We start from the raw sequence: 15333 nt of genomic DNA on the forward strand, positions 1-15333 counted from the left end.
ATCAGACACCCTCCGTACTTAACCCCATTTGCCTTAGTTTTCTCATCTATAAAAAGAGCTGGAGAAGGAAATGACAAATACTATTCTAGTATCTTTGCCAAGAAAACCCCAAGCAGGGTCACGAAGAATCAGACACAACTGAAAAAATGACTGAACAAAATTAATCACTGCTATAACTCTCTTTTCTCCTTCAGTTTTGACTGTATGATCCCATTCCAACTATACTTTTTCCCCCCCATGAATCACTTGTCCTCTTGTCTGATCTTACTTGTGTCTTGCCAAATCCCAAACCTGAGTTACTCCCACACCATCTACCTACTGAACTCAAGGGCTGCTGAATGTCACTGAAGTCACACAATCATGCTAACTGGATCCACTATGAATTTACCTAATTTCATTTGGGTTTTTCATTGCTGTATGACAGTCCTTTTATTCTTTTCTAACAAATTCTCGATTAAGCTTCCCATTAACAGCAATAGTTCCAAATTTTCTTCTCTCAACCTTCCTACACTATCACGTTGCCTCTTAGCACATGACTTCACCTTAAAATTTACTGAGAAAACAAAAGGCCATTTGACACAAGCTAACAATTCTTCCTCATTCCACAATGCAAACACCTGCTAAGTTATCTCTCATTCTCTCCTCCTTTGCTCCAGCTTCTTTACAAGGGGTGGTTTTTATCCTTACCAATACTTTACTTTTACCTTTTACTTTTGCCTGATTCCATCACCTCTGAGAATTTCCTCCCTCATTCCCTCTCTTGATAATCTTTCCTAATCTACTTGTTCAGATCTTCCCCTCATCCTTAAAAAATGACCTTTCACCTAACCCCTGTCATCCTTTCGAGCTATTTTGGCCTATAATCTTTCCTTCCTTTCATAGTCAAATTATTAAGAAATACTTGTTTACTCCTGTTACTGCTATTTGCCAATTCTCACTCATTTCTCGGTCCCTCGTAATCTAATCCAACAAACATTTATTAAGCACCTAATATGTACCAGGCACTGTACTATGTGTTGGGAATGCAATCAATAAAAAGACAGTACCAGGGGCAGCTAGGTGGTGCAGTGGATAGAGCACCAACCTGAGAGTCAGGAGGATCCAAGTTCAAGTGTGGCCTCAGACACTTGAAATTTTAGCTGTGTGATCCTGGGGGCAAGTCACTTAACCCCAAATGCCTCACATATATACATACATAAATTAAAAAGACAGTATCTGCCTTCAAGGAGCTTACTATTTAATAGGTGGAGGGTGAAAGAAACACATAAAAGGAAGCAGGAAAGCAAAGGTGGGGAGGAGAAGAGGAAACAGACACCAGGGTGGGGGTATCTTGTTCTGTTGAAACAAGGCAAAGCAGCAAATGCAAAGCCACTACTGGTCACCAATTACTTCTTAACTGCTAGTGCTAAATTAATTTTTCCAACTCCTTATTCTTCTTGTCCTCTTTTGATCATTTCCTCTCCCTCTTGGATGTGCTCTTCCTCAGGCTTTTGTAATATTTTTCTTTCCTAATTCTCTCTTCCATCTGTCTGACCACTCCTTTAAAAAAATTGTACAGCATGTCTTAATAAGGATTTAAAAATACAAATGGTGTCTACTTGAAATCCTACATATACATGTTTTTTCAATTGATACTGTCCATTAATTACCAGCAACAGTATTATTAATATTCGTCTTACCCTATCAAGGCAATACAATGAAATATTTTTTCCACCACTCCCCTTTGGCAGTATGAGCCAATAATTTTAATGCAGAGCAACATCACTATATGGCAACAAATTACATTAAAAATGCTGTAACCCTGAGATTTCATTTCATACCTTGAAAACTGGCAAAGATAACAAAAAATGGTGAGGGGTTGTGCAATGATAGGTACAGGAATACCTTGGTGGAGCTGTGAAGTAGTACAACTTTGGAAAATAATATGGAATTATGCAAATAAAGTGAGTAAAATGCCCAACTTCTGAACCAGACACTCCATTACTGGGCTTATATCCCAAGGAAGTCATCAATAAAAAGAAAATTCCCACATACACCAAAACATTTATAGCAACACTTTTCGTGATATCAATGAATTGGAAATAGTCTAAGCCCACTGACTGGGGAATGGTCAAACAAATTGTGGTACTTGTAATAGAATACTGCTGTGGTACAAGAAATGACGTATGATGAACAGAGAGAAGCATGGAAAAATCCGCATTAACTGATGCAAAGTGAAACAAGCAGAACTAAGAAAACAACACGCAGTCATTACAATGTAAATGGAAAGAACAATACATACTAAAAAAAATCAAAAGTGAATGTAACAATTATAAAGATTCAGAAGGACTCAAATGAAGAGATACTCCAATTTACTCCTTCCTGGAGGAGGCAAGAGGTCCACTGGTGTTACAAATTGCACATTTCAGGAGCTTTTCAATGTATCAGTCAGATGTGTTGATTATTTTTTCCTCTACAAAAATTACTTTTGTTATATGACATGGCTCTTTGGGACAGGAAAGGATACTGGGATAACCATGATGATATAAGAAAACAGAAAATATCAAAAACTTATTTTAGTAAAATCAATATATTATTGATTCAACTTTCTAATCCATTCTGTTCTTTCATTTTATGGGCAAGTTCAGTCCACTCACAGTTGTGATTGTGTATTTCCCTCCCTCCTATCTCCTTGCACTTTCTCCTCTTTCCTCCCTATTTACAAATAAGGCGACAGAAAACAGAGACTATGACTGACACATGCTCTTAGCAACAGCTTATTACCTTTTTTTTCAGTCACAATAAAGGTTTATTATGAAAACAGGTTGGTGTGGGGGTGGGTGGGGAGGAAGGAATGGGACAAATGTGCACACACCCACACATGCCCCAGCCAGCCAGGGAAGAGGTGAGCTTAGGTGAAATAATGTGGCTTCCTGACATTAATGCCATACTTGCTGAGTGCAGGGGTCAAGTCTTCCATGGTCAGGGTACACTTTCAGTCTTTGCTCTTGCTCCTGGAGCTGCCTGAGACAGTGCCTTTCATCTTGCAGTGTTGTAAAGCATCACTGGCAATGTCAGAGATGAATTTCTGGGCTGCCAGGGAGAGGAGCCAGACAATTCTAAGATCAGAGGCTTCAAAACCAGCACGGTTCAGGTAGTAACCAGTAACAGCATCTGGAATTGTGGGTATGTAGTCTTCCGGTTACATGAGAAGTCCACCAGGGGTGTACTAGACACAACAGGCTTGACCTCTCCATTGGCAGCACCAGGTAACACATACACCCTCATTAGACATGGCACCTTCAGGGGGGCCGGCACCCCCAGCTACAGATACTGGGACCAAGGCCCAGCAGTTGGATGTATGACCCCTGGCCAAGGCTGGGACCTGCGCCTCCCATGGGGCTGGCCTTGCTCTCGGCTGTGGTGGGGAGCTGGTGCTGGGGTTGGGCTGGAGCAGGGGAAGGGGTGGGAGTTGAGGACAGGCCCAGTGGGGCAGGGGCAGGGACCACCTCAGGGTCCATGCCACTGCCACTCATGGCGCTGGGCAGGAGGCGGGGAATGGGGATGGAACCCAAGACCGAGGACCAGGAGGACAACAGCTTATTAATTCTGTCATAGTTCTTTTGTCCTACCTGGCCCATGATGCGAAGTTTTTACACTTCCTTCCTTTTACTTTAATCCTGCTTTCATGTTCCTCAAATATTTCAGTTTGTTTTTGTTATGATTATTCTCTTACCTCTCGGGCGCGCCCCCCCCGCTCCTTTTAGGGTCTTCTTTATCTCTCCTTTCTCTGTTTCTCTTTGAATTTAATATATTTCTCTTTGTGTGTAACTGTGTTCAATTTCCCTTTATCCTATTCAGATGAAAGTGAGGTTCATAGGATGTTCTTCAATTCATCCTTTTCTCCATGACTATATACTCATCATCTCAGGTACCTCTATTAAGCAGTGATTTTCCTTTCTTTCCCAATACAGCACCCACTCCACCCATTTTTGTGTTCTCTTAAGATCATTAAAACAGAACATAACCACCCATAGGCCTTCTGTCATTTTTACCTTCCTCTATGACTCTTAAAGATACTAGGTTTCTGAGAAGACATGTTTCTCATCCCCACATTAACATGTTAGCCATTCATCTTTACATATTACCTTCCAATTAAACAGATCACACCCACCCACACACCTAATGTTTCCATTTCCAAAAGCCTACTCAGTTCTGGCCTTTTCATTAAGAGCTTGAAAAAATTTCCATTCTCTTAAAAACCTATTCCTCTGCTCACTTCGCCCCCCAAGATTATATTCAGTTTTGTTGGACAGGTTATCTTTAGTTGTAAACCTTTATATTTCAAGCTGTTACTTGAGAGTGGCAGCTTCTAAAGCTTGTGTAATCCTCCTTATTGTAGCGCCTTCCTACTTGAACTCCTTTTTTTGGCTGCTTATAGCATTTTTTTTTCTTTGACCTGGAAGCTCTTAGGATATTCCTGGAGTTTGCATTTTGCAGTTTCTTTCTATAAGTGATCATTAAATTCTTTCTATTTTTACTTTGGGCTCTGGTTTTAAGAATTCTGGGCAGTTTTCATTGATAATTTTTTACACGAAAGCATCCAAGACTTTCTGATCATGAATTTTAAATAGTCTGATAATTCTTATCTTATTTCTCCATGACTTGTTTTTTAAGCTAATTGTTTTTGATATTATATCCCTTATATTTTAATTCTTTCATCCCACCCCCTATTTTTTGGTTTTAGTTTGATATTTTTTCTTGTTTCACTAATTTCATGTTCTCTCTGGCCCATTCATATTTTTAGGTCATTCTGTTCAGAAAATTTTGGTTATCTAGCATTATATCACTGCTCCTCCCCATTTTTAAGAAACATCTTTAGACTGTTGTTTTTATATATAGAGTTTCTCACAAATCTTAGTGTAGTTTGAATTTTGACTACCTTAAAGTGTCAGAGTAAGGTTAATAGTTTAAAACTGAACTTGTGGGACACCATATGTTTACAGTATCCCTGTGCTCTTGACTCTATCAACCTTCTAGTTGCTTAAGGCTCTGCTCAACTGATCAGTCCATCCTAATTTTCTTTAATTATCAGCGCCTCCCTCTCTAATGATATTCTTCCTCCAGGAGAAGGTATCCAGAGTTCATCCATGTTCAGGATGTCACTATTTTTAAAAAAATCATTTTGGTCACACCACCATGTAAAGCTATCTTCTCCTCTCTTCTGGTGTACCACAAAGGAGAAGTCTACTCAATGGCTTCACTCTATCATTACTCATTTATTCTCCAACCTCTGTCTGGCACCAGCCCCTGTACTGAAATCCATCTCTTGAAATGACAATTGTTAGTTCAATTTTGCCCTATCTATAAAACTTGTCATCACTGCAGAATATCTACTTCTTTTACTTCCACAATACCAATCTCTTCTCCTGGGTCTGGTGCTATTTCTATGGTTTTCCTTCCCTCCTTCCTTTTTTCCTTCCTCTTCCCAATGGTCTACTGGATATTTCGATCTGAATACATACTGGTTAATATTTCAAATAGAACACAGTCAAAATAAAACTTACTTTAATATTAACAAAAAGAATACAGGATATAAAATCAGAGGATACTGAGTTCAAATTCAGGCTCTGCTACTATCTGTATGGTTGTGGCAAATCACTTGATCTCTATGTGCTTCATATGTCAAGGAAGAGGTGGGGCTGATTACCTCCAAGATTCCTTCTAGCCTAAACCCTATGTTTTTTTATCTTCCTGAAAAATATGCCTCTCCCTATTCCCCCATTTCTGGTGATGCACACTGCCTACAGAAAAAAAAAAATTAAAATTCAGAAATTTTCAATTTCCAATTCACATTGCTTTGGACATTTAAAAAATACTTTGTTTCTCCCCTGAATCTTGAGTTAGAAGGAAGGAAATAGATACTGACAGGGATATAGATACTGATATGATTTTTTTTATCTTCCTGTAAAATATGCCTCTCCCTATTCCCCCACTTCTATTGATGCACACTGTCTACAGGAACCAGGCTGAAGATTTCAGTCACCCTTAACTCTTTTGATCATTTTCCCCAGTGACTCTCCATATTACTTTCCAGAATAAAATATAAATTTCTAGTTGATTTTTAAAGTCTTCAATAAGCTAGTCCTTTCCTACCTTTCCAGCCAGTCTCCCCCTCCCCCCAATACTGTGTCATTCAGCAACACTGGCCTCCTTGTTACTCCCCACAGAAAATACTCCATGTCTTGAGCGCATATTTCACAGGCTGTCTCCTCATGCCAGGAATTCTCTCCCGCCTCATTTGCATCTCCATTCCTTCCTAGCTTCCTTCAAGTCCAAGCTAAAACCCCATTCTCTACAAGAAGTCCTTGCAGATCCCCTTTAATGCTGGTACCTTTCCTCTATTGATTATCTCCAATTTATTCTGTCTATATCTTGTTTGTTAGTTATCTCCCCCATTAGACTGTGAGCTCCTTGAGAGCAGAGACTGTTTTCTTTGTATCCCTAATGCTCAGCACAGTTATGACACATAATGGGTACTTCATACTTGATGACTACCTGACTAACCCCACATCTAAACAGCTGCTAAGTCCTGCTAGTCCTACCCCTGTAACATCTATAGCAGCTAGACCAGTTTTTTCTATTCCCACTGCTACCAAAGTATTCCATACCCCTGTTAACACTAGTCCTATTAATTATAATGGACTTTTACTGGTCTTATAGCCTCCAGTCTCTCTGTTCCCCAATCTAATGTTCACACTATCAAGTTATCTTCTAAGGCAGAGGGTTTACACTTCCTGGCAAACTGTCAGCAGGAGGAGGGCAGAGATAAGTTTTCTAGCTATGGTGATTAACTTCTTTTGCACCTGGAAAACAACTGACAAATGTTTCTTGAATTGAATATAACTTTTTCAATTGATAAATTAATGTAAGGATTCCTCATCATTCAATCTATCAAGACTCATGAAAGACAACGCTTCAAACCACCAGTAATTAGAGAAATGCAAACTTAAGTATCTCTGAAGGTGACAAAAAAGAAAATTACAAATGTTAGAAGAGCTGTGGGGATACAGGCACATTCATACACTGCCAGTAAAGCAATAAATTGGTCTAGGAGTTCTGAGGAGTGGGGGAGAAAAAAAATAAATGCTTGTTGAAAAAGAAAAATTAAAATTCAGAAATTTTCAATTTCCAATTCATGTTGTTTTGGACATTTAAAAAATACTTTGTTTCTCCCCTGAATTATAGTCTATAAATCTTGAATTAGAAGGAAGGAAACAGATGCTGACAGGCATATAGATACTGATACTTTGCCAAAAGGGGCAAAGCAATAGGACAGTGCTAGCCTAGAACCACATTAAAACATTAGAATTTGGTCTAAGATATGTAGGTCATTTTTGCAACCCATCAAAGGCAAATGTAACTATAATGTAGTATCATCTATAAGGCACGGCCATGAAATTCATAACTTAAACTCTAAGATAGTGCTGGCAGGACCAAAGAAAAGAAAGTTTGTCCATACTCAAGAACCTTTTGTATTTACCCTGTACTTAATAAAAACTAGTCTGAAGATAGTATTAAAAAAAAAAGAAAGAAAGAAAGAAAATAAAATAAAAGAAAAGTACCTCTTCTGGAAGACAAGTATGTTGTACATCCGAAGTTGCAAGCAGTAAAACTGGAGCAAATGAGGGAATATTTTGTAATAATGTGGTAAAAGTAGCTTTAAGTGTTGATCCAACTGTTTCCCACCACAAGTGGATATGAGGAACATATACTATACTTGGGGCTGTTCTCTTGGCTTCACGGATCACCTAACAGGAGAACAATTATCATTTTTAGTTAGAAAGGCAGCACATTTAAAGTGTACTTAACCTTCCAGGAACTCTTTACTTTTAAAGAAGTTTCTTCCAATAAACTCACATGCAACCATAAATTCTGTCAAGTCTTATCATATTGTATAATGTTTTTAATTGCGGTCAAGTGAATAATGAATTTGATAGGAAATCTTAAAGAAAAAAATGTTACTATTAAAGCCTTCTTATTCAATTAGTTACAAAAGTTCTATAATAAATCATGGTTAGCTTTAACAGCTTAAAAAAACCAAACAACTCAGATCCAAAGATGGAAATTAAAAAGAACCAAAAAACTATTCATTACTATTATAGCTAGCATCTATAGAATGCTTTATGTTTTAAAAAGCACTTACTTAATTTCATCTTATAATAACCATGTGAGAGAAGTGCTATCATTATCTCCATTTTACAAATGAGGAAACTGAAGCTGAGGGATAAGTAACTTGCCCAGGGTCACATAGCTACTGGGTCTAAGCCAGGACTAGCATTGAGGTCTTTCTAACTCCAAGTCCAACATTCTATCATTGAGTGCACCTCCTGGCTGCCCACTATATCAAAGACTGAAATGTTCTAAACTTTTCTGCAAGAGACTACTTTAAACATAACATGTATTTTTTTGTTAACACTGAACTACCTGGGCACATGTTTCCTCAGGTGATGTGGTACTGACTCCAAAAAGAACAGGAAGGTCCAAGGTATATACTGTAAACTTTTCCAAAGCATGAATCACAGCAGGTGCCAAGTGAGAACTCTGCCCAAATCCTGGCTCTCCTACTATCAAGATTCTTGGTCGAAAAGATGTAGGCTGATGATAAGCATTTCTAAAATGACAGTGAATGTATTCCATTTTTTAAAAAGCGCTTCATTAAATGTTCTAAAACGATAACCCCATCCCCAATTATTGATGTTTGAACATTTATAATTCAAAAGCTTAACTACACTTAGGCCACCTTAACAAATATCATCGCTATATTATCATTCTTACCAGTTTTTCAAAACAAACCAATACGTATAGAAATTTATCAACAGTACTAAATATTGCTGTATAAATATTGATAACCTCACCATAACTGAACACATATTCTAACAGAAGCTAAAAAGTAATACAAAGTATATATGACAGATGACATACAAACAAATGTGCACAAACACAAATACAAGTAAATCCATTCAAACATAGCTATAAATGGAAATGTTTGTTTAAAATCTAGCAGGTGTCCTTAAGGTTACTTTACCATTTAACTCATTCAAGTACTTGAGTCAGGTACCAAAGATTCCCTTTGATTTCAATTGAGTCTCAGAGTGCTAAGTGAATCCTTAACACACATGAAAAACATACCTATTGAGATGAAGGAAATTAATATTTTCTTTTGTTTTATTGAAGAGTTTCTGAGAAAGTCCATTTTCATATACCGAGGGAACTTCATCATCACTATATGCTAAGTCACTTTCTAGTAGAGGCCCAGGGACATCTACAAAACATCATATCCCATATTAGTGACTTCACTGGGTAAATTTCAATTGATGATAAGGTAGAGACAGCTATTTAGACCAGAGGTTCCAGTGAGAGTTAAGAAAGAATGACAATTAAATTTTAAAACAAAATTTTATTATATTTAAAAATGTAAAGAGCATTCTTAGCTCCAGGTAGACAAAAACAGGTAGTTCAGCCCACTGGCTACAGTTTACTGACTCAGATTAAGACTGCACAAACTGAGTTTAGGCAAGAGGAATGGGAAGATTCCTAGGAATTTTTCAAGGGAAAAAACCCCAATTTTTATGAAGGCAACAGATGACAAATGATTTACGAAAACATATCACAAACTTTAAATCTGATAGACCAGGACAAATTCATGGAAATGTAAATCTATTTCACTTTTGGGTATATAAATTACCTTCCTTAAAAAATGTAATGTTTACAAACATTTTTAAAGAGGTAGAAAGGAATGGACTTCAATCGTCATTTAGTTTAACTCATACCCAAAAGAAATTTCTAAAGTCCTATAATTAAGGCATTCCATTCTATTTTCTTAGGAAGTTTTTCCTAACATTAAGCCTAAATTTGCTTCTTTATAAACTTCTTCCCATTACCTCCTATAACCAAATATAAGTCTAATCCTTCTTCCACAGGATAGTTCTTATAATTTCACTATCTATTATGTCTTGAGTCTTCTCTAGACATATCCATTTTCTTCAACCAACCTTCATATGACATGGACTCAAAGTCTTTCAAATCCAGGTAAGACACTTGTTTATTTAAGACTTTATACCTGACTTTGGTCCTTTATTTGCTCCAAGTTCTGCATGTGGAAATACTCTTTGTATGGCCCCTAAGATCTCATGAACAGTGCTTTCAAGGAGAGGTTTCACAATAGCAGACAGTGCCTGTCCCGGTGATGTCACAGCCCTTTGAGAAGCTGGTATTATCTTGTGCATAGCTACTACAAAATCCTTAGCTGAGATGTTAATTGATGAGAGATCCAATTGTAGTTTCTCACTACTCGTATATATCTGAGGGTAACGTCTACGTAGAGCACACAGGGCAGCTTCAGAACATATGGACTTAATATCTGCACCACAGTACCCTATTAAAACAATGTTATCACAAAGAGAATAAAGAGAGTTTAAGACAGTTCAATAATATTGCAGTAATAAACTTTAAGCAAAAAAAGATTTCCCAATTCTCCCAGAGGATAGGCATATGGACAGTTATGAGCAGAGATTCTGGTTTAATGTCAAAAGGAACTAAATCAACCCCTTCATTTTATGAATGAAGTAAGTAAAGCCCAACAGGGTAGAAAGGACATATTCAAAATCACACATATATAGCAATATGAGAGCCAATGCTGGCAAGACAAAGAATAAAATAATAAATCATCAGAGGTTGCCCTCTCACAAACCTTACATATAATTCAATAATTTATTCTAAATTATATCCAGGTCTTGGGCAAGAGGAAAATGGCAAAAACTAAAGGGCAAATTAGAAATACAAAGAAATCTCCAATACCTGCTATAAATTCAAGGTTCAAACAAGAAAAAAAAAAAACCCAAAACCAACTAAGCCAAAAAACCCAACTGTACAGTATAATTTATTAAGTATTGTAGTACTCCTTAAAAAAAAAATGTTTACCAACACATTTTTCTGCAAGTTCTTCAAGAAATATATCCAATGGCTTGGGATTCCAATCTCTTGTATGAATCTTTAGAATTTCTTTTCGAGCCTATAAATAAAACCACTCTTTAAAAAACTTTAAAAGAACAATATCACTTTCCCAAAAACTTACGACTGCTAGACATTTTCAAATGGATTTTAAAAATGGATTCCTTAAGCAAAAAATGTTAACTGATGATTAAAGTGAAGAAATGAAATTAAGATTAAAAAAAAGGGGAGGCTATACGTACCATCTGTAGTTAATATTTTGTAAAGAACCATTATCACACACACAGGCCTCCTCTCCATCCTAGTGCTTAATTTCTAAAAGTATGATTTTTCTGCTAATTCATACTTTCATATCTATTTTATATATACTTAGGAGAAATTTAAGAATCTATTAGAATTTAAAAAATCAATCTTCATATTTAAACAGAGTATGATACTAATATACTAGCTATCAATGCACAAAGATGAAATAACAGTATTAAACTTTTAGGGGTGTATTACTTTTAATCATTTATTCAAGAGTAATGAATTTGTTTTGTCCCCAGGCAACAGATATGTATTTTAAAATGATCTGCTGGGTTTGATGACTATGTGCATGAAATAGTCATTAAATGACTAAAGCCATGAACATGTCCCAATCCAAACTAAAATATAAAATCAAATTATTTTGAAAAATTATAGTCATAGAATCATAGGATTTTGCAGGTAAAGAGATTGAGGTTTAAACCTCATTTTTGAATGAACTCAACAATTCACAATATCCCTTGTCATCATTTTAGGCAAAATTTATATTCACATTCATGACTCAACTCTTAAGTTCTTCAAATTCAGCAACCTCTATATCCAGCCTCATTTCAGCTCTTCAGTGATATGGCTACTAACTTCACTCAGAATGACATCACTCTGGAATTCTCTCAGACAACAACCTTATTATGTCTTCCTACCTTCACTCCCACCGAATTCATCATTAGCTGGTTTCTCAACTGCTCCTTTCTTTCTCAGTCTATCATCTGTAATTTTGTATTTAATTGCTACCCTACCCTGACTTCCTGTTTCATTTCTCCCAAATGTTTTTCCCCCTCTCAATTCCTCAACTGTCAGTTTCCCTAATTAGCCTGGCTTTTTGTTTTCTTGAGTGGGGTAAAACAGATGTCCAGATGCATAGTTTCATATATAAATAACTCCTAGTTTGGAAACTCCTTCTGCCAAGGCAGACTGGCAAATCATGTGTAACTTAGGAGTTGCCTGGAGTTCTGAGAAATTAAATGGCAAAGTCACAAAGGTAGTATAGTACATATCAGAACCTAGGTCTTTCTTGACTCCTAGAATAGTATTCTACCATCACACAATGTTGCTTCTTACTGTTTTGCTTTTAACTTTAACTTGCAAACTAGTATTAAAATTGTTACACTACATATTATTTGGAAAACCACACACTACTAGTTAGAATCACTGTTTTCCAGGCATGTATTATATATGAGCATTTGTGCCTGTGTATATTTGGGAAGGGGAGGAATATGTCTGTATGCTGGAAGCGTGAATATTGTACTGAGAAAAATTTACTAAAGTGAAATGAAATTAATGTGAAGTCCTTACATCTTTATCAGGTAAGCTAAAAAGGAATTCTCTGTCAAATCGGCCAGGTCTTCGTAAAGCAGGATCTATAGAATCCAGTCTATTGGTAGCTCCAATTACAACAATTTCTCCCCTACTATCCAATCCATCCATAAGTGCTAGCAAGGTAGATACAATGGAACTAAAAAAAAAAAAAAGAGGAGAGAAACACACAAAATTTTGGTTCAGTAAAAATGGAGTAGTTATTAAAGTTGTATGAAATTTCATCTAACAAGTTTTGTTGTCCTTTTTTCCATTCTACTAGAATAGCATTTTTAATCAAGGTGGTCCATTTGAAAATTAGCCACCTAAATATATTACTAAATGAATGTATTTCACTCTATAGCTCTCTACTGAATTTTCTAGTGAACTGATCCACAGTAAAAAGTAAACTCTATAAAGAAACAATCACATTTAGAGGGGAAAAAAAACCCCCACAATTTTTAAATGTTTAATTAAAAAAACATAAGTCAATTTTTTTTGGGCCAAGAAGCATTTGTTGAACATATTTTCCCCTATCAACATGCCAAAAGTACAATTTCTGACCCAAAACATGATTTCGATTAAGTCATAAAAAGAACCAACAATGTTATAAAAACAAAGATACAACGATAAATATCTATAACAATTAAGAGCACCTGACTGGCAGTAAGAAACATAGGATCTAGTTATGGCTCTGCCAATTACAGCTGTGTGATAGCTGGCAAACTACTTAACCTCTTCAGAAAATAAGTCAAAGAAAGGTTACTTAAGAATCACCGAACTCTGAAAATCATGATTAGAAAAAAAGAAAAAAAAAGTCTGGACATTACACTTCAAGAAATCATAATGAAAACTGCTCATTAAGACCAGATGGCAATGTAAAAGTAGTAAAAATCTACTCATCTTGTGAAAGGAACTCCAAAAGTTAGTCCCAGAAACGTCACAGACAAAATCCTGAGCTCTCATGTCAAAGAAAAACCCGGGAAACAGTTCAAGTATCTAGCAACTACATTAAGGACTTGGAAGTTTCTACTATAAATGAGAGACCTTAGAACGCAATATTGCAAAAGGCAAAAGACATAGCCTTATAACCAAGAATAATTTATCCAGCTAAGCCGAGTATAATCCTAAACGGCTGGTAAAAACAGACTTTTAATGGAATAGATGACTTTTGAGTATATTTAATGAAAACACCAAAGATGAGTAGGAACTTTGAAATACAAGAGTCCACAAAAACCTAGAAAGGAAATTTTATTTAAGCAACGGCAAGGAGCTGTATGATGATGCAGTGCTAACATTTTAATAGTGGAGATGAAATGAAAGTCAATGTTTTCAAAAGGTGTCAGGGAATTAAATAAGAAAAACAAGTTCTGTGGCAGAAACGATTATTCTGAGGTTTTTAAATGGAAAGAAAAAGGAAAGAAAAAAGAGGAACATATTAGTGTAGAAATGAGACAGAAGGGGGTAGAACTTGCTTTTTGTCATAACTGGGGTAAGAAGAATAATATATAAACATGGAAGAATGAGTAGGGAAGTGTTAAAATAGAGGATAATACTGGGCAAGGAATAGTCAAATGCAAAATAAACATCCTGTCCTAGAGGAATTAAAAGGGGGGAAAAAAAACCCCTAAAATTCAGGCTCCTTAGATTGCTACTTAACACAATTGAGGAATGGATGAAAAAACCGTGATATGAATGTAATCGATTATATGATATATAACAGATTGTGTTCTAAGAAATGATCAAAGATGATTTCAGACAATTCTGGGTAACATGAACTGAAGTAGAATCAGGAGAACAATTTCTGTAAGGACAATGATATTGTGAAGAAAAAAACAACTTTAAAAGACTCAAGAACTCCAGTCAGTATAATGACCAACTGTCTCCAATGGGGCTGTGAAGAAGCATATTGTTACCTCCCTCTTGACAGAAATGTGATGGACAACAAAGTGTAGAAAAAGACATATTTTTGAACATGACCACGCTGTGGGTTTGTTTTGCTCGACTATGCTTATTTATTACAAGGGTTTTCTTTCTCGCGTTTTCTCAATTTTTAATTGGGAGGAACAGGAGGAGTAGGAAGATTGATGCCAAAAAAGGGCCATTGTAGTATTTTTTAAAATGAAAAGAACAGAAGGTAATTCAGAAGGGATTAGACAAGCAAGGAATTTGAAAAGTAATGAGTAGGATTTATTGTGAATGTGTGTATTTTAAAAAGTTGTATAAAAAAGAAATTCACGGTTTCATACAGAATCTTCTTTTGTATTCTGTTTATGTGTAAATGCTCTTTGTATTGCTGTTTCACTTCAGAATAATTTTCAAAAAAAAGTTAAAAATAAAAAAATACTAAGACTAATTTGCATGGAAATGCCAAGGTCACAAGAGTATACTGGATGTGTAAGCCTTATTGCCTTTGGACATCAGCCGACTGGGAATGTGGCAATCAAGTAAGGTGAGAATTAATGGAATTCATTAGGCGCCACCAGCAGAATGCTAATGCAGACACCGATATGTGAAGAGGTTGAATGTGAAAAATTTCTCATATAAAAGTCCTACCTGTGAATCTGATCTTGTCTACTTGATCGAACAGGAGCCAGACCATCAATTTCATCAAAGAAAATAATGGAAGGACGCATCTGATAAGCCTAGAAGGCAAATTTAGTATTATTGGTGTTACCACAAACATTAGGAATGTATAAATATAAATTTAATCTCCATTTTAGTCAAATTTCTGATCTAGCTTCA

The 15333-nt window shown here is 36.1% G+C and overlaps 1 protein-coding gene and 1 pseudogene across 4 annotated transcripts in view; both read right to left on the reverse strand.

The window, feature by feature from the left end:
* ATAD2 (ATPase family AAA domain containing 2) overlaps window positions 1–15333 on the reverse strand; it is a 79949-nt gene that overhangs the window by 31500 nt on the left and 33116 nt on the right. For all 4 annotated transcript variants that reach the window (XM_020964960.2, XM_020964958.2, XM_020964961.2 and 1 more), the window contains exons 13-19: window positions 15145–15233; window positions 12589–12748; window positions 10963–11053; window positions 10103–10417; window positions 9172–9304; window positions 8467–8653; window positions 7605–7790 (exon numbers count right to left, since the gene is read on the reverse strand). In XM_020964960.2, coding sequence (XP_020820619.1) covers window positions 7605–7790; window positions 8467–8653; window positions 9172–9304; window positions 10103–10417; window positions 10963–11053; window positions 12589–12748; window positions 15145–15233 — 1161 coding nt within the window. The remainder of the gene's footprint in view (window positions 1–7604; window positions 7791–8466; window positions 8654–9171; window positions 9305–10102; window positions 10418–10962; window positions 11054–12588; window positions 12749–15144; window positions 15234–15333) is intronic.
* Window positions 2765–7595, reverse strand: LOC110193290 (transcription initiation factor TFIID subunit 10 pseudogene; annotated as a pseudogene).

This window comes from Phascolarctos cinereus, unplaced genomic scaffold (assembly GCF_003287225.1).
Source record: "Phascolarctos cinereus isolate Bilbo 61053 unplaced genomic scaffold, phaCin_HiC Scaffold_4;HRSCAF=312, whole genome shotgun sequence".
Taxonomy (NCBI): Eukaryota; Metazoa; Chordata; class Mammalia; order Diprotodontia; family Phascolarctidae; genus Phascolarctos; species Phascolarctos cinereus.